The following is a 20,714-nucleotide window of genomic DNA, read 5'->3' as shown; positions in this document are numbered from 1 at the left end:
AAATGATCAGCTTCCTGCCCTCTCACTTGAACCTAACATCATTTTTAAAGAAGTTCAGGGTTTCCCAGGCTCCTTGTGGCTGGCTCTGGCTCCTTTTGTCATTAATGTGCTGGCGAACCTTGTTCATACCATTCCTCTGGTTTCTGGCTGCTGCTCGGCATTATTCTGTAAATGTCTGAATGACCTGGGAGCTCCTGGAGGGGAGGAATGGGGTCTTAGGGGTCGCCAGTCCTCTGCATTTCTTAGCACAGAGGATTTATCGAATGAATGATAGCTTGGGGCAAACTCCAAGTGCTCTAAGTCAATAGCAACATCGTTGGAATACATGTGGAACCCTCCAAAGGGAAGATGTGGAAGTCAAACTCATTTAGGTGGATGTTTGTTTAAAAAATCAACATCGGCCATTGGAAGCCCAGGAGAAGGGAGGAAGTCTCGAGGTGGCAGGATCAGAGCTGGAAAGGACCCCAGAGGTCTCGTAGTCCAAGCCCTTTGTTTTATAGTGAGAAAACTGAGTCAGAGCATCTCTGCTGAAGTCCCTTCTCCACCACTTACTGGATGGGCAAATCCCATATCCTTTCACAGACTCAGTTTCCTCATTTGTAAACTTGAGATGCTATTCTTTCTACTTCAATTTATTTCACAGGGATGTTAGCAGGAGAGCACTTTGTGAGCTCTGGTGTGTTAGAAATGGCGGCTGCCGTTAGGAGGTCATTCTTCACTTCTTGTACTCAGTGTGAGTGGACAGAAATGGGGTCTGGACGAGTCGCTTTCCAGCTCCTATTTGTTTGTGTTGAATGCTCTACAGGCACTTGCTCAGGGGGGTAAAATAACTTTCTGAGGGTTGAATAAGAATCCTCTGCAGGTTCACTACAAGCAACTCCAGCAAATTATTAGTAGCCACATTAGCAGTAATACTAGTGTTAGTATTGGGAGAGGTAGTCAACTAGGAAGAGAAGAGCCCTTGTCTTAAAATCAGGAGAGCTGTTGGAGTCCCAGCTATCTCTTATCCTGTCTGTGTGACCTTGGGTAAGGCATTTCAATATGAGCCTCAATTTCTTAGCTCTAAAATGGGAATAAACATGTTTTAAGTTAAAAAAAATAAAATGGGGATAATAATTCATTTAAAAATATTTTTGGTTTCCCCAATTACAAATAAAAACAATTTTAACATTCCTTTTTAAATTGGGAGCCCCAAATTCTCTCCCTCCCTCCCCCCATCTCCCTGAGACAGTAAGCAACCTGATAGAGATTTTACGTGTCCTCCTGTAAAAGAGATAACTTTTACTGCCTACCTCAAAAGGCTGGAGTTGGGACAATGCTTCCGAGATCTATCACCATCCTAGGAATGTGTTGTTGTTATGATTATCATCACTGTGTCCTTGAGGTCTTCATCTCACTTTTATTTTTAGCTTTATTTTATTGATTAATTAAGAATATTTGTCCATGGCTCCATGATTCATGTTCCTTCCCTCCCCTTCCCACAACCCCCTCCCGTAACCAAAGCACAATTCCACTGGCTTTTGCATGTGTCATTGGTCCAGACCCATTTCCATCTTATTAGTATTTGCACTGGGGTGATCGTTTTTAGTCTAGCTTTGCATCATGGTGCAGAGGCGAGCCTGCATTTTTAGGGTCTAGATTGATGGAGCAGGGGTTGTGGTTGGCCAAATACCGGTAGAAAGACTTTAAAGACATGGCAACGTTTTCCATGGCGGCTTAGGTGAAAGATCCAGCTTGCCCACCCACGCTCCTCTGTGGGGTGCCCTCCCCGAGCTGCCCTCCCCAAATCCATTGTGAGCTCCTTCTCCAATGTCTTACAGGGCATTTCTGGCAAATATCTCAGAGACAATTCATTACCTTTGATAGCAGCTAAATATCCCCGGAGTTCTCTCTGAAGTCTCGTACCCTCTGCCTGAAAAATACAGAAACAAGAAGCTGTACACTCGTGACTGGAATTAAAACACAGCAAGGAGAGGAGGCACAAATCAGAGGCTGTCATTCCTTTCAAAGACCTGCATTTGGGATCCAACATATAGCCCTACTCTTTGCTCCCCCAGGCAACGGTTGAGGCTCTAAATTAGTGAGCAGTGCCCATTGGCATTGGCAGAGGGAATTTCCCCACCAGGAGACCCCTACCAAACAGGCACAGAGAGTCCAGACACACTGATGTTCACTTGCTCAGGCTTTAGGAGGCAGAAGATTCAGTCTAAAATTAATTAAGCAAAGGGGAATGAAGGGTGACCAAAAAAGGGACTGCTGACGGCGTGCTTTCTTCCTTCCCCCAAAGAGAAAAGAAGCTCATTGATGACTCTTTCATTTTTGTCTATTTATACCTGGAGCCTAGTACAGTGCCTGGCACCCAGGATGAGTTTAATCAATGTTATCTGTACTGAACCCAGGCTCAGGTGCACACATACACACACACACATGCACACGCACACGCACACGCACACGCACACGACATGCATATTCACTTCTTCAGGGTCTTACTGTTAGTAAAGTTGGAACAGTTTCCATTTTGGAAATGGTTTCCATAACACACATGTGGCATCGGCTCCATGCATGTTGCAGCCAGCTGGATAGAGGCCATCTTTACCTAGTTTATCAGTTACCAAGTCTTGTTGATTTTACCCTCCTGGCATCTTTTAGGATTAGACCCATTCTCTCCAACCACAAAGCCCCAACAGGCTCAGGGCCAGGGCATCTCTAGCTTGAACTACTGAAATTGTCTCCTAATTGGTCCTTCTGGTTCCTGGCTCTTCCCTTTCTAGTCCATCTTCCATGCCAGCTATTAAAAAAAAATCTTCCCAAGTCGTAAGACTGAGGCAGCTTGGTGGCATTGTGGCTAGAGTGCCAGGATTGGAGTTAGGATGACCTGAGTTTAAATAATTTCTCAGACATTTATTAGTTGCATGAGCCCAGGCAAGTCATTTAACCACTGTTATCTCAGCTTCCTCAGAGAGTATTAGAGGAGAAGCTAAGTAGCATAGTGGATAGAGTGCCAGGCTTGGAATCAGGAGGACTTGTGTTCAAATCTGACCTTCTACACACACACACACACACACACACACACACACACACACACACAGAGACAGGATAGGAATAGGGCATTGAATGCATTGAATCACACCATGCAGAGTGTGATTCTTCTCTCCTTCTCCAGGCTCATTTCCCATTGCTTCTCCTAGCACACACTCCATTTTCATCTAACTGACCTGCTAGCTGTTCCCTGAGGAACTCTGTTATTACGTGACATTCCATCTCTTCCTTTATGCTTCCCTCTCACTCTCCACCTCTGACACTTCCCCCTCCCTTCTCAAACTGAGCTGAAGCATCCAAGAGCCAGTTGCTCCTAAATTATTCTGCCTGGAGATGCTAAGTCAAAGGTAGCTCTAAAAAAACCCATCTGTCTTCAGAAGACCATGAGACGACCACTGAGTGTGTGAGGATAAATTATTCATGGGCCGAGCCGAAAATCAATAAAACTTGAATTGGTGACATTTTCTTAGTGGTAATGGAGCTTCTCCCAGGTAGCTCATAAATCCGAGGCCAAAAGAACAGCAAAATCAGAAGTCCAGTGCGCTCAGGTGGAAATGAAGACGCGCCCCCCCCCCCAATGAAGGGACTTCCACGGGGGCCCATCAGCAGTTTGCTCACAATTATCACCTTAATAATTCACATTGATTCAAGCCACATTTATTAAGTGATGATTTTGTCAGCTAGTGTGTTGAGTTCAGGGAATACAAAGGCAAAAATGAACAGTTCCTGCCCTCGAGGGGCTTACAATCTAAGGGAGGAGATAATATTACACAGAGAAGTACATGCAAAATATTGACTCAATAAATAGACAATATGGGAAGTCAATCTTCAAATAAACGTCCTCTCAAATCACATGTATTTTTTAAAAGAGCACAGATTTTAACAAAAAATGTGATGGAGAGAGGGAGGGAGGGGGAGAAGAGAGAAAAAGGGAGAGATGTAAAGAAATAGAAGGACGGAGAGACAGACATAAGGGAAGGTGAGCAGCTGTCATCTGTCACACCGACCATACTTTGGGTGAGCAGTGGCATGAAGACTTTCTTAAGTAAATGTATTTTTCTTCTTGTAAGTCCTTCCCACTGCCCACCTTCTAATAACACCCTTCCTTAGACTATTATATACCAATTTAAGGCTGAGCTCAGGGAAAGAGTAAAAAGAGTAGATGAAAACAATTACTCGAAATTGAGTAGGTCAGAGTGAATTTGGAGAGCTATAATCTCTCCAAGAATGTCTAGAAATGAAAAAAGGCAGGAAGAGAAAGAGTAAAATGTATTAAGTTCTGGAATCCCAGATGGGATCTGCTATCTGACCCAACAGTAAGCCTAGAATATAGACTAGTTAATCGCTTTAAGATAAGCTGGAGTGGGTTGCAATAAATACAAGATGACTTTCTACGTAGATGGGCACCAAAGGATATTTCCCAAGTGATGGAGAAAAAAGGAAATGCATCCTGGGAGGCCCATTGAAATTGTCAGCCCTCAACAAGTAATGCGTATAAGGCTGTAGTGGTTGAGGGTGGAAAAATGGAGATTGTAAAAGTCATCATTAAAATACCAAATGAGATTCTCCAGGCCATCTTTATAATTCAGTGAATCCAGGAAGATGAATTCCATGAAATCAAGCAAGCAACCAATTGGTCACCAAATATTTGTGCAGCACCTCAAAATAAAATGACATCATTTTGTAAAGCACTTAGCAAAATGCCTGGTACATAGTGGGTCCTTAATAACAATAGCTAACAGAGAGACTCTGCTACATGCCAGGCACTCTGCTTAGTGCTTTACAATTATGATCTCATTTGATCCTTATAATTCTGAGAGATGGGTGCTATTATCATCCAAGTTTTATAGATGAGACAAACAGTAGTTGTCTTGCCCGAGAGCTAGTAACTCTCTGAGGCTGGCTTTGAACTCAGGTCTCTCTGACTCCAAGCCTGATGATATATGCCTTGTGGCATCCCTAGCTTGTTGTTCTTTTCCCTTGCCTCCTATATTGCAGGAAACCCTGTGAGGTGTTGAGAATAGAAAGACAAGGAATGAATGACTTGCTATTCTGGAGGGTTAAATTTGTGGTATATGGTCCCTTGGGATAACTGATGAACTGAAGAGATATTGGGAGCTCTTGTTTCCACCATCAGCTCTAAGAGGCAGATTCTTGTGAAGGCAGATGCATGAGCTGACCAAAATGGGTTCTGTCTCTAAGAGTCAGACAAAGAGGATGGGTCACTGAGAACTCTCTTCTGCTGGGTCATCAGGCTTCACAATGGCACCACCCATCCAGTTGAGATACCTGGAAATGGAATGAATTGGGTGGGGTGGGGAGTCAAGAAGGAATTACAATGGAATTTTTTAAAAAAGAAAATATTAGTAAGAAATGCCTTCTTGCTTCCAAGTTGCTCAGAATCTGGGAGGGAATGTGATTCTTGTCCTTTTGTTGATAAAGTTCTTGATCACTCAACAAGTGTGTGTTAAATAAGAAATAAATGCTGGACTCTGGGTGAGGGGAGAGGAGAAAACCAAGCTCTGAAGGATTCAGTTCCTGCCTTCCGGGAGGTGTCTATTCTATTAGGGATCAAGGTATCTGTTGGAGGTATGGGGGGGAGGGATAAAAAAAAGTGTGTGTGTGTGTGTATAAATAAGATATCTTCTATGATATGCACAAAATATATAGAATAATTCCCCAAGGTGTTTAGTGAAGAGGAAGCACTAACTCTGAGAAGATAAAGAGAGGCTTCAGGTCATGGTTTTGAACTGACCTTTAAAAGACATTCAGGTTAAAATACCCAAGAGGCAGTTGGTACACTGGGCTGATGTTTTAAGGTAAAGGGTTTGGGATATGGCAATCATCTGCATAAAGATGATAGTTTAAACTCAGAGGAGCTGATAAAAGGGGCAAAGACAGAGATGAAAACCAGACACAGAGAGACAAAGAACCAGGGCAGAGAGTCAAAGCAGATTTGTTAAATTGGGGTCTATTAATTTATTTTTTTTAATATTTGCTTACTGGGTTTTGAGATGATAGGTTGTTTTGTCTTTTGTTTTTTGGTAATCCTAGGTACTTTATTTTATGCATTTTGCAACCCAGTTCTGATAGGCTTTATCAGGAAGCTAGAAGGGTCCAGGTAACAAAAAAGCTTAGAAATCCCAGCTGTGGAGAGAGAAGAGGGAATAGGTGAGTGACTTGTGAAAAGCTCACAGGTAGGAGGTTTAATATGGAGGGTGAACCAATAATATAAACAAAGAAGGAACGACCAGAGATGTAGGAGAACATTGGTTGTCCAAGCTGTCCAACCAAGGCAGAGAAGTGTCTAAAACCCAGAGAGGAAGAAGTATCCAGGAAAAGAGGGTGGCCAACAAAAATAGACACTGCAAGAAAGGACAAACAATTGAAGAATGTGAGAAAAGACCATCGGATTTGTCAGGTAACAGATCCTTAGTAACGTTGGGGTCTCAGTCAAGTGATGAGGTTAGAAGTCAGATTATGGGCAATTGAGAAATGGAGGCAATAAGAATAATGACCTGCTCTTTCTGACAGGGCTACAGTTCAAGAGGATGTCTTTCAGGCTCATTCTCTATCTACCAGGGAGTGGTCATCTTGGCCATAGTAGATGTCTAGCAGATTGTGTTCACACGGTTGATTTGAAGATGTATTTTTTTGCCTCTTTCATGGCAGTGTGGGACAGTGGAGAGAGAGCTGATCTTAAAGTCAGGATGATTTGGCTGTGTGAGTGTCTCAGTGCTCCAGGTAACTCTCTAAAACTACATTGAAGAGAAGATACTAGCTTTCAATGGAAGAAAGCACTCCTCCCCTGAAATCACAAGTCCAGTCCTTAATACTTCTTCATATTTTGTTCATTTAAAAAGCATTTATTAAGCACCTACTATGTGCCAGGCACCAAGTATACAGAAGCAAAAATGAAACTTCCCTTGTCATCAAAGAGTTTCTATTCTATTGAGGGGAATTTTGTGCCCATAAAAGTAATTTCAAAATAGATACAAAGTAAGGACAGGGCAAATGGGCAGCACTAACAATTGGGGAAAATCAAAAAAGGTCTCCTAGAAAAGCTGGGACTGGAGGTGATGCTTGAAGGGCACTAAGAGTTACAAAAGGTAGGAACAAGAAGGGAGAACATTCCAGTCATGGGGGACAACCTGGGCAAAGACCTGGAGGCTGGAAATACTCAATGTGGCAAGGTAGGAAGATGACTGGGGTGAAGCATGGTTGAGGTTTGGGGACAAGTTAGATATTGTGGGTTCTAGGCTTCTACTGATCAGGACAGCATGACCCTCAGATGTGATTTCCAAAGCTGAAAGGTTTAGCTCCTCCAGGAAATGTACCTAGGAATCCAGTTTGGAGAGTATAGCCCAAGGAGTTCCATGGCTTCCTTCTCAAAGGGGTACTTTTTTTTTGAACTAGCAAATAGCCAGGATTAGATTAGAAACTATAGAATAGCCTGGACCAATTCATGTTCTAGGGAGGGTTCTGGGACTAGATAAACGTATTAAAGATAAAGGACCACCTGTCCCTCTGATGCAGTACGTATTGAAGCACATATTTTATGAATCTTTGAAAAATTCTGGGTGAGTAGTCAAACTTAATGGTATAGTCCAGAATCCATAACGGCCACGTGAGGCCTTGAAGGCAGTTTTCTGTGCCTCCTTTTTCTGGATCTGGACCGGATGACAGCTCTCCCAGGGGGGATTTGGTGACCCACACTGATCTTCTCCAGGCAGCTGAACTAGGGGTGAATGACAAGGATGGGGGCACCACTTCCAGATGGTGAAGTTGGTCCCTATTTATGGCAGAAGACGAGTATTCAGCTGCCTCTGACTATGAAAATAATTCTAAGCTTGCCCAGAAGAGAAAGTGGGCAGAAAGCACTTCTTCCTTTCAGGAGGACGACCCTCCGTGTGGCCAACAACTGGCTCAAATCAGATCATCCACATTGGAGAGTTCTGGCAGGCGGCAGATTGCCCAGACGTGTGACTAAAGTCAGGGTAGTTTCTCTGTCTTGGCTGGACCGGACACAGCCCTGAATTCCAGGTGTTGGAGAGGGATCTAGCTTGGGGTCTAAGCGTAGCAAAAAGCCAAACAAAGTGGAAGCAAAGTGGTTTGGACTCAATGACGGCAGGAATGCCAGAATCTACGGTTATCGAACTGTAGTATTTCACAGAAAAAAATAAGTTATTTACTAAGAGCTCCTTCTTTCCCCTCCACATTGTAGAAGCTTCTATCTGAGGCAGGAGGTAAGATGGTTAGATCTCTATGTCCCCTCTCCCCACCCCTAATCCCCAATGGGAAAACTACCAAAATCACAGAATGGGAGAGCTCAGGCGAATGTTAGAGACCATTCAGTCTAAACCCTTCTCCTAACAGATGAGGAAACTGAGGTCTAAGACTTGCTTCAAGTTCCCTAGAGAGTTGTGACAGGCCTGGGCCACAGATCAAAGCCTGGATCCATTACTTTAACAGCTATCAACAGAGTCAGATAGAGAGATCACAGGATAAAAATGAGTGAATGGCCAGGAACCACCAGGAAAACGAGGCTCTGGCAAAGCCAGGGAGTCACTCAAACAGCCAGTTCAGAGGAATGGGAAGGAACGTGGACTAAGAACAAAGGGAGAGTCTGCACAGCATGTCCATGGATGGAAGGCAGAAAGGAACGACTATGCAGAGGAGACAGAATCACCATGGAAGGGAGAGCAATGTGAAAAGACCATGGAAGAGCTAGCATGGAGGCACCATGGAGGAGAGGAGGCAGAAGAGCAGTTCCCATTGAGAAGACACTGTTTCCCTTACATCAAGCACAAATTCATCTCTGGACTTTGTGCCCACCATTCAATAATCAGACCAAGACCAAAGCTCAAGGTCCAAGGTCCCTAAAGTCCTCCTGACCAGGGGCTGCGATGAAAGGTGGCTTTAGGGCTGGTAGCCAGAAGAAATTCTGGACTCTTCTCCATCCTCTTCTCCACCCACCTGCAAGTCCAAATCTCCAAGACGTGCAAGACTGATAGAAGAATGGCAACGATGACTCAAGGATTGAACCAATCCATAAAGCGGAGGACAGCTAGCCTGAGCTGGTCCACCTGTCTGCCTTCTTCAGCTTGTCCAGCCTTTGCCCTCTATCTGTCTCTGGCATCTGCGCCCAGTCTGCAAGCAGACTTCCATTTGCTTGGCAAACACGGGCTGTTGCAGAAGTGGTGGCCCCAGGAGTTATGCGCTTATTTTTGGTATTTGCAGAAATTTCTCCCTTTCCAAATACGTGCAGGAGGAGAATAGAGTTAGGAGCCAAATAGCAAATGTCAAATTGGCTTAATCCCCCAGAGTTAAATTAAATTGGACTCGGGCTTAAGATACGTGTTAACCAAATCTCTGGAAACATTTGAAGTTTGGAAGGAAATAAATGATCAAAGAGACGGGGCTTAATGAGAGCAGAATAGGGACCTCGCTAACCGATAACTAATACGGCTATAATTCTGCAATCACCTGGGATCAAAGGATCCGTTAGCGGCACATCTCCGAGCTCTGGAGACGGAGGCAATCCCCAGGGCTCTGGAGCAGGCCTCACAGTGTGACGAGTTAATAGATCACTGACAAGCTAGAGGACAACAGCTTGTCAAAGGAGAAGCCTGCAGGAGCTCTCTCATTTACAGTTTCCCTGGCTCGTGGTGAGCCTTCTGAAGCAAGGACAGCAGCCCCGTAAGGGCCGAATCTTTTATCTTTTGTCCCAGTTTTAATGAGGAAGCGAGGAGGGGAAGATGAAGGTGATGAAGGGTGACATTTCCCCCAGGAGGAAGGGGCAAAATTATCCGTGTGAACCTGGGTCCTTGAATATCACGCCAATGGAGTTCTGTCTGGTTTTCTGAAGCTAGAGGGGCTTTGGGTATGGGCTTGGAGTCCGTCTGTTGGCCATGGAACAGCCTAGTTAGAAATATAGGGTCCTCCTTTCCTCCCTCCTAGGAACACTTCCCTAGAGATGTTGTTGCTACAATGAGGATGTAAGCTCCTTCAGGGGAGGTCCATTTGGCTTTTCTATGTGTATTCTTAGCACTTGTTACATTGCTTAAAGCACAGTAAGTCCTTAATATATGCTTTTCATCATTCATTCATGTATCTCCATGATTTTCCACCTCCTCTCTCTGCCTGTATACAGGTTGTGTGCCCCACAATTGAAATGACCTCCCTTTCTCATCTCCACCTCTTGGAATTCCAAGTTTACTTCCTAGCAAAACTCACATGGCATCTCCTACAGGAAGTCCTCCTTGATCCCCCCCTTCCTCGGCCCTTCCTCCCCTCAAAATCCCTTTGTCTATATTTCATATTTATGAATCTGAGGACAAGTTATGTCAATAGAAGGCAAGCTCCCTGAGGACAGGGGCTGGTTTATTAGTGTTGTGTTTTGCCTTCTTTTTTTTGTGTTTTGATCCTCGGACTCTGGCCCAGTGCATGGCACACAGCAGTGGCCTAATAAACGCTTGCTGAATGAATAAATGGGCAATTTGGTCTTTCCCAAAATGGAAAGATTTGTCTTCAGATGTGGCAGCTCTTAATTAAAGGCTCAATGAGCTCTGAAGAGTTTCCTGTTCCACTACATACTGAACTCGATGGCCCCTGCTGTCCCTTCCTGCTCTGGAATTCTGGGTGATCCTGACTAATGGCCTTAATGGATCCCAGAGGGATGGCCTAATAGCGTGTGAGCTCAGATCCAATGAGCACAGTGGGATGGCAAAGTTTCAGGGAAATACTAATCCATGAAATGATTGAGATATTATAGCTCAAATATTAAATATGTGACAACTGTTGTAAGGGAAGTGGTGACATTTTGCAGGGAAGTGGCATGAGACCAGCAGGAAGATTCTAGAACTTTGGAAGGGTATAGGCTGGGAAAAAGACAGTTGGGGTCTCTAGAACATCTCTGGAGGTGTCAGCTGCGTTTTCTTGGAGTCTATCCTTTTCCTGATTTCCTGGCTTCCTGTTTGTCATCGAGGCCATCCCTGGTAAACCTGAACCAGCTATAAGACCGTGAGATCAAGCTGGATCCTTTTGGATCTAAGACCTTCCCTGGCCTTAGCAAAGCCTTACACAGACCCTTTCCTTAATTCTAACAAAGGGGGGGGGTATAGTTGAGGGTTAGTTAAGATTAGGGAAGTGAAAGAGCAACCTGGGGAGAGCCAGGCAGGACCAGAAAGGAGGACAAGGTCTTTTCAAATGGCAAAATGAGCCATCACAAATGAAGCATCTCCAAAGGGTTGAATGGGAGCAGCTCCATTAAATGGTAACCTAATTAGGTAGCAGGACAATAACCCGAATAGCTAGCATTTACACAAGCGCGTTAATATTTGCACATCAGATCCTCCAACCACCCTGGGACACAGGAGCTGTTATCATCTCTGTTTTACCAAGAAACTGGAGTTGGATGAGATGAGATCATTTGCCCAGGATCAGACAATCACCTGTTGGAGGCAGGATGCGAACCCGGGTCTTCCCGACTCCAAGTTTAGCTCTCTATCCACTAAGCCACCTATCAGAATTTTAGGTAAGCCCAGAGAGGTCACATAGGCAGTGAGCATACAAGGGAGGCCTGATTCTTTGTTTCAAGATCCCCATGAAATCAAGCAACTTCGTATTCTAAGCACTCCCTCAAAAACTTGTGCTGCCAAGGGTCTGCTACAATTTAACCCTGGGGACTACTTTTCAAATAAGATCATGGATATGGAGGTGAGTTTTCCTGGCTGCCAAGGGACCTGGGTTCAAGACTGTTTGGCACTTCTCATTGAATCAAATAAATTCTGTCCTATAGATTTAGAGTCTGTTGGTTTGAATCCTTACCCAGGATTGTGACCCCCCCCCCTCCCATAGATATCTCCTGGATTTCATTGGGTGAGGCAATATACTAGGATTGGGAAAGAACTCCCTCAGAAATCTTACTACAATCAGCGGGATTTACCCCAACATTTGGAGACCAACTGGTCCCAATATTAAGTAAATTATTTGAAATAACAGATAAAGCAGGAGTTTTACCAAATTCCTTTTATGAAACAAACATGGCGCTGATACCTAAACCAGAAAGAGCAAAAGCAGAGAAAGAAAATTATAGACCAATGCCATTACCAAATGTGGATGCGAAAATCCTAAATAAAACACCAGCCAGGAGACTACAACCATACATCGTAAAAATATTACATTGTGACCAAACAGAATTTATGCCAAAAATTCAGGAATGGTTTAATGTAAGGAAAAGTATCAACATAATTGGTAATATCAATAACAAAAATAATGAAAACCATGTGAGTATATTAATAGATGGAGAAATAGTCTTTGATAAAATATCACAGTTATTCCTGTTAAAAACAAGGGAAAGTACAGGCATAAATGAAGTTTTTCTTACAATGATATGAAGTATTTACGTAAAACTACTGGCAAGAATGATCTGTAATAAAAAGAAGCTAGAAGCCTTCCCAATAAGATCAGGAGCAAAACAAGGATGCCCATTATCGCTAATACCATTGAACATAGTATTAGAAATGTTAGCAAGAGTACTAAGAAAAAGAAATGGAAAGAATAAGAATGAACAAATATAATAAAACCATCTCTTTTTGCATATTGTGAGAATTTATTTTTCATATATGGAATTCCTACATATTAGGGAGAATTACTGTATATTCCTATGTCTAGGATCTGGGTCAGTGATACCATCTAGTCTTCCTCTTTTTGCATTTTCTTTGTCCTTAGGAATTCCAAGGAATGTCAACTTCTTTTTTTTAAAACAGAATTTGGCTAATAAATGAAGGAGAAAAGGGTTTCTTCTGGCTTACAATATGACATGGGAATGGGAACAGGTAGAGAGGTTGATGGACCACCTCTTAATTAACTATCACCAATTAAAGAAGTCTTGGGATGATAAAGGGAAGGGCTGAAAAATGAGCTCGTAAAAAATCTGTTTATTAGACCACTGTATCCAGAATGTGTAGTCCCTGGTCTTGAGAGAACCATGGAGACCTGCATCACTTTACTGGTTATGATGCTAGTCTAACCAATAAACCTGATGTAATCAATAAACTTACATACTTATCCCAAAAGCAGTCTCTCAAGATAATTTTAATCATAAAAATATGATATGATATATGTAGAAAATCCTAGAGATTCAAATAAAAAGGAAGTTGAAACAATAATTTTAATAAAGTAGCAAGATATTAAATAAACCCATACAAATCATCAGCATTGTTATATATTAGTAACAAAGTCCTATAAGAAGAGATAGAAAGAGATATTCCACTTAAAATAACCATAGATGGAATAAAACACCTGGGAATATATCTGTCAAAACAAGCCTAGGAACTACATGGACATAACTATATGAATTTTTTATACAAATAGTTACATTTAAATAATTGAAGAAACATTAATTGTTCATGAATAGGCAGAGTCAAGATAATTAAAATGACAATACTACCTAAACTAATCTACTTACTCAATGCCATCTCAATCAAATTGAGTTAGAATAATAATAACATAATAACAAAATTCATTTGGAAGAACAAAAGCTCAAGGACATCAAAAGAACTGATGAAAAAAATGTAAAGGAAGGAAGCCTAAGAATATTGGATTTTAAGCTGTATTATAAAGCAGTAATTCTCAAAACTATCTGCTACTGGCTAAGGAAAGAAAGTTAGATGATTAGTGGAACTGAAAAGACACAACAAACAATAGTTTATAATAATCTAGTATTTGACAAAAGTTTGGGTCTAGGCTCTTGAGATAAGAAATCATTATTCGATAAAATTGGCTAGAACTACAAAGTAGCTTGGCAGAACTAGGTATAGACCAATGTCCTACTTCATTCACTAAGATGAGATCAAAATGGATACATAATCTAGACACAAAAAGAGATGTAAGCAAATTGGAAGAACACGGAACATATTACCTATCAGATTTATGAATAGGAGAAGAATATATGAGTTAAAGAAGAAATAGAGAGAATTGAGATGTAAAATGGGTAATTCTGAGCATATTAAATTGAAAAGCTATTGTACAAATAAAACAAATATTGCTAAGATTAGAGGAAAAGAAGAAAATTGGGGGAAATTCTTCACAATCTCTCAGATAGAAGTCTCATATCTAAAATATGTAGAGAATCTTATCAAATTTATGAAAATAAGAGCCATCTCCAATTCATAAATGGGCAAAAGTTACAAAAAGATAGTTTTCAGATGTAGAAATAAAAGCCATATATAGGTATATGAAAAAATGCTTTAAACTGTTACTGACTAAGGAAATGCAAACCATAAGCATTGTGAGGTATTGACTCTAAGGATAATTTTAGAGTTGTGACCTAATCTAAATTAATTTTGGTCACCAGGGAATATCCCAAAGAAAATACCCTAGTCAGTTTGGAGATTTATGGTGGTTTAATTAATATAGAGGGAAGGAATTAAGGAGAAGGGAGAGTGAAAAAGTATAGGATTTTTTTCAGCCTGGCCTATGCCAGGGGGAATTCAAAGTCATCCGCCATGAGGTCTCTGAAGAAGATTAGTGGCTTTCTAAGAGGATAGTGTTTGGAAGGTAAAGGAGAAAGAATCAGCCTAAAACTCCGAAAAAGCTCAGTAAAGATACCCCACCTGAACTAGGCTACTCAGCTTCCTCCAGTATGGTATCAAGGAAAACTCATCACTAAACCTGGACAATAGCAATCATCACGCCAAGATGCTGAAACGCTCAGCACTCTGCCACCAGCCACCTCTCGCTGCCAAAGAAGCCAGAAAGAGGAATTGCTGCGAAATATATAGACGGTTTTTATAACACTTTCCTGCGTCTCACATGTACCAATGGTAGTTTAGGACTTAGGACTTGGGACAGCCCAGGGGGGAGTCTGTCAGTTGTTTCTGATTTGTCATTTGCTAGCACATGTCTATCATAGGCCATCCTCCTAAGTACTTAATCCTTAAGTATGGGTGTAGACATTCCTGTTTTTATTAGACTAATTAGGGTGGAGTAATCTAAAGTTCACATATCTCACACCCATCAGACTGGGTAAAGAGACAAAAGGGCAAAGGGACAAATATTGGAAGGCATATGGAAAAGTGGGGACCCTAATACTCTGGTGATGGAACTGTGAACTGGCAAAATCATGCTGGAGAGCAATTTGGAATTACAGCCAGAGAGCTATAAATCTGTGTATACCGAAGATCCAGCAATACAGTTGCTGGGTCTATTTCCTAAGGAGATCAGGGAAAAAGGAAAAGAAACTAAATGTTCCAGAATATTTATAGCAGCTTTCTTGTGGCGGCCAAGAACTGGAAATTGAGGAGATGTCCATCAATTGGAGAATGGTTAAACAAAGTGTGGTATATGATTGTGATGGAATTCTACTGCACTGTCAGAAATGATGAGCAGGCTAACTAAAAAAACAACAATAACAACAACAAAAAACCTGAAAAGAATGACATAAGATTACAAAGAGTAAAACAAGTTGAACCAAGAGAACATTCTACCCAGCTACAGACTGAATATTTGAAGAATAACTTGTGAATGTTCAGCTCCAGAGAATGACTGAAAAGTGGAAACACCAATGCCACAATCTATATATACACATCTGTTGGCTGGATGATATCTTCTATGATGTGGGGATGCAAAGGAGGAGTTGAGATGCCTGGAAATACATTCTATTAATTAAAAAAAAAAAACCTTACTCCAATCCACATCAGAGGCTACCGCCCAAATGATATAAAATTTTACATATGTCACCAAAGTAGTGCACATATTTCTCCTTATGTTAACATCATTCAAAGATATATACCTTTATTTTTTCTTTCATGGGTATCTTTGTCCCTCTATAGAGGGGTCCAATCCTAACCTGTCAGTCCTATAAAAATGTCACATGATTTTGAGAAGAATGTTAAAATGTGAGAATGAAAGAAAATTTCTGTAAATAATAAATAGGCAATTTCAATCAGATCTGACCAGCAGGTTCAGTAAGCAACTCCAAAGAGAATTCCACTGAACTTGGTTTTAATGTCTCTGTTTGAGTGTGCGTGATGAGGCTCATCCTGCATGAGCTCTGTCTTGCTAGATAGTGTGTAAGCTCTGAATCATTTCTCCACCAAAGTAGACTAGTCAGTGTTCAGCAATTTATGGGTTTAAAGAGTTGCCCGAAGGCACTGAGGGGTTAATCTATTTGCCCAATGTCACCCAACCAATAGGTGTAACAGAAAAGATTGAAGCATTCTTACTCTGAAGCCAGTCTTCTGTCCATTCTATCAAGCTGGCTTTCTAGGGGTCGGTTGTCATCACAAGGCCAGCAAGAATGGTCAAGTAGGTTCCAGGAACCTGTTCAAAGACTTGGAGATAGGAGATAGGATATCTCTAGTGATTTTTAGGCAGTACTAAGAATAATCGGTAAAAATTTCAAGGAATTATTTTCTAACAATTGGAGGGTGTCCCAAAGTGGAACGGACTGCCTGAAGAGGAGGGAGAAAGGGGTTCTCCTTCTTTGAAGGTCTTTGAGTGGGAGAGTTGGGAGGGAGGCCATTTGTTGGGTAAGATTTCCAGGGATCCTTCTTTGACAATGGCCAGATTCCATGTCTGCTGAGGGAATTCTGGGATCTGGGATTCTGTTTTCTCTAATCCTTTGACCTTTGAGTGTAGGTGGCTTCCAAACAGTATACCCTGCAACCAAGGAATTTGTTTTGTTTAACTCTGCATATAAATGTTTTGACTTTCTTTTTCTTTTTCAGTGTGTGTGGGTGGGTGGGGAAAGTGGGAAGGAGATAAGATGAATATTTGTTTACTGAAAAAAATGAATTATAATTTATTTTATTGACTTGCTATCATTCTTTGTGCAGAATGATCAAGGATAAATTCAGCCTTAGAGCCAAAGGAACTTCAAAATACTCCATGGGGCTGAGTTCATCTCAGTTTTTTCTTTCATGAACTGTATTTATGCCTTTCCATTTCAACACTGCACACACACACACACACACACACACACACACACACACACACACACTCCTCCTTTCCCCATACACATCACAGATAGAACCACAGGCTCATACAAAGGCTGGCCGTCCTGTGAATGTGACCAAAACCCCTTTATCTAGCCTTTCCAGGCCCTAAATTGTGTCCTCAGGAATCACTGGCCTTCCAGCATTTAAAGAGAGTGCACAAGTCCCAGCCTTGATCTCCATGCATTTTTAATTCCCATCTCAGAGACCTCAGCACAGCTGGTATTTTATAAGATCATTTATTTCCCACTATTTCCATAAGAACCTGACTTTATTTGCTTGTTAAATCCCTACCCCCCTCCTCCCTGCAAGGCCCACATATCACTGTAGAAGCAGTAGCCAATGGGTTGGTATTGGCAAGAAAGCCAAGGGAATATAAAATAGTGAGTTTTCTAATTAGAAATCCTGAATCTAACCATTTGTTCTTTGAGGGCTGGAGGCTTATTTATTCATGAGCTCCTGAGAAACAGAGTCCCAACCCTACTGGATGAGTCAACCATAGTCTATGCAGAGGTTTTCACATCTCCAGGCATTGTTTATATCCAGCTTTGGGGGGTAATCAATTCAGTTTAATTTAAGAGACACTTACTAGACTCATAATTGGGTCCTGGGCTAGACAGTAGAGATATTCCAAAAACAAAAACAACTAGAATTTATTCCTTTCTTGTTCTCAAGAAGTTTCTAATTTAATACAATGGAGATGGAAATAAGAATGGAAAACAAATATGAAAATGACTGTGCTCTAAAGAGTATCACATCTCTGGAGTCAGAACAGAACCCCAGGTCATTGTTGCATGGTAGTAGGACCTTGGACACCAAGTCTAGCACAGGTCCAAATGCATGCATCCCATAGGAGATGATAATACATTTTGATAATTCCTCACTCTTCAATCAATGTGCATTTATTAAGCCCCTACTATGTGTCAAGCACTGGGAAAATAAAGACAAAAGTGAATCGATCCTTGCCTTCAGGAGACTCATGCTGTACTATAGAGAAATAGCATTTACATGTACAAGTATATTCAAATTCCACACCTAATGAAGAAAAGGGAAATTCAGAGGGAGAGACTTGACCAGCATGGCAAAGGGAAAGCCTTCAAGCAGAGGTGGCATTTGAGCCAAGTGTTGACATTATAAGAAAGGAAGGAAGAAGGAAAAGGTTCATTTGAGGAAAGAAGGATAATCATTTCAAAGGATTAGAGGATGGAATGTCAAGTGTGAGGAAAAGCAAGGAGACCTGTTGGCTAGAGTCTAGACAGAGTGTGTTAAAGACATAATAGTAGGTTGGAGCAGTTGTGATGAGCTTTAAATGAAAGACAGAAGAGTTTGCATTTGATGGTAGAGGTAGTAGGGAGCCAGAGATATTTACTGAGTAAGGCAAACCCCATTAAATCTATCCATAAACCTCTAATAAAGAAACCATTACCTATGAGCGTTAAAAGTGCTAAATCCAATAAGTTCTTCTCAGTGCTCATCCTCAAAAGCTCTGAAGCCTTTAATACTATTGATCACTGATCTCTTGCTTGGACACTCTCTTCTCCATTGACTACTATGACATGATTCCCTCCTGGATCTCATATGGACTACTAAGACTAATTATTTCTTTTTTTAAACTCTTATCTTCCATTTTAGAATCAATGCTATATATTGGTTCTAAGGCAGAAGGCCTTAGGCAGGTAAGGGCCAAGCAATGGGGGTTAAGAGACTTGCCAGGAGTAACCTAGCTAAGAAATGTCTCAGGTCACATTTGAACCCAGAACTTCCTATTTCTGGGCCTGTCTCTTAATCCATTGAGCCACCTAGCTGACCCTGGTATAATTACTTCTAATCCAACTTTTACCCAGTCAACAACACAATCTTCTGCATAGGTTTGCTACAGTTGTGTTCCTTACTCATTAAACTTGACTGGCTCCTCATTCCTTCTAAAATCAGATAAAACCCCCTCAGCCATGTAATCAAAATACCCTACAGTCTTACCCTAAGACAGCCAACTTCACTTCATAGCCACATTGAACTATTAATTATTCCCCAAGCTTGAAACTCTTCTTTTACATGAGCTATCTCCCCTTCCCCTCCATCTTCATGCCAGCCACTCAGAAGCCACATGCTTCTTCTTTTTTTAATATTTCTTTTATTCTTGTATAGCCACATGTTTCTTCAAGGCTCAGGTCTTAGTTCTGAGAAGTCTTCCCTGCTCTCCCCAGTTTTTGGTGCCTTCTTCCTCTTCAAATTACCTTATACCTAACTTATATGCCTAACCAAGTATGTTGCCAAGATATGTTGATGTCTCCCATCTCCAAGTCTTTGGACAGGTTCCTGGATCCTTCCTACTTGGCCATTTTTTTGACCTTGTGATGACAACTGACCACTAGAAAGACATTTCTCAAACATACCCCTTTCTCTCCTCTGATTTTTCCCTCAGCCTGGCACAGATACTTATTACCTCATACTTGGACTATTTTTTTTTCTCATTCAAAAATGTTTTATTTTCCCAATTACATATAATAATAATTTTCAACATGTTTTCCAAAATTATAAGATTCAAATCATCTCCCTCCCTTCCTTCCCTTCCCCTACTTGGATATGGTAAACAATTTGACCTCTGCCACACATGTATTATCATGCAAAATATACTTCCAGATTGGTCACTGTTGTAAGAGTTCACTCATACAAAACCAAAACCCTGAAATAAAACCATAAATAAACTGATATGAAAGATAGTATGCTTTGATCCACATCCATTTCACTCCTTCCTCTGGAGGTGAATAACATTCTCTGTCCGAAGTCCTTCAGAATTGTCCCAGATCATTGTATTGCTGAGAGTAGCCAAGTTTTCACAGTTGATCATCAAACAATATTGCTGTTACTGTGTACAACGTTCTCTTGGTTCTGCTTATTTCCCTCTGCATCGTTTCATGTAGATCTTTCCAGCTTTTTGAGAAATCTTCTTGCTTATCGTTTCTTATAGCACAATAGAATTCCATCACAAACATATACCAAATTGATCAGCCATTCCCCAGTTGATACGTATCTCCCCAATTTCCGATTCTTTGCCACCACAAAAAGAGCTGCTATAAATATTTTTTGTACAAGGTCCTTTTCCCTTTTTTAATGATCTTTTTGGGATACAGATCCAGTAGCAGTATTACAGGATCAAAGGGTATGCTCAATTTTATGGTCTTTAGAGCATAGTTCCAAATTGTCCTCCAGAATCATTGGATCAGTTCAAAACTCCACCAACAAAACATTAGTTTTCCAAGTTTGCCACATCCCTTCCAACATTTATCACTTTACTGTCATATTGGCCAATCTGATAGGTATGCGGTGGGGGTCTCAGCATTGTTTTGATTTGCATATTTATAATCAAGAGAGACTTGGAACATTTTTTCATATGATTATTGACATCTTTGATTTCTTCAATTGAAAACTATTCATGTCCTTTGACCATCTATCAGTTGGAGAATAACCTGTATTCTTATCAATTTTACTTAGTTCTCTATATATTTGAGAAATCACTATTACTTTATCAGAGAAATTTGTTATCAACATTTCCCCCCAGTTGGTTGTTTCCATTCTAATTTTGGTTACATTAGTTTTCTTTGTACAAGAACTTTTTAATTTAATATAATTAAAATCATTCTTTTTACATCTTATGATGCTCTATATCTCTTATTT

General features: G+C 41.1%; 1 protein-coding gene across 3 annotated transcripts in view; it reads right to left on the bottom strand.

The window, feature by feature from the left end:
• The window catches only part of AMPH (amphiphysin), a 195,272-nt gene that overhangs the window by 76,980 nt on the left and 97,578 nt on the right, over positions 1–20,714 (bottom strand). For all 3 annotated transcript variants that reach the window (XM_056804142.1, XM_056804143.1, XM_056804141.1), the window contains exon 3: positions 1,858–1,912. In XM_056804142.1, coding sequence (XP_056660120.1) covers positions 1,858–1,912 — 55 coding nt within the window. The remainder of the gene's footprint in view (positions 1–1,857; positions 1,913–20,714) is intronic.

The sequence above is a fragment of the Monodelphis domestica genome, chromosome 7, assembly GCF_027887165.1.
Source record: "Monodelphis domestica isolate mMonDom1 chromosome 7, mMonDom1.pri, whole genome shotgun sequence".
Classification (NCBI taxonomy): domain Eukaryota; kingdom Metazoa; phylum Chordata; class Mammalia; order Didelphimorphia; family Didelphidae; genus Monodelphis; species Monodelphis domestica.
Note: the sequence above shows the minus strand (reverse complement) of the source record. Positions and strands in the feature narration are given on the sequence as shown.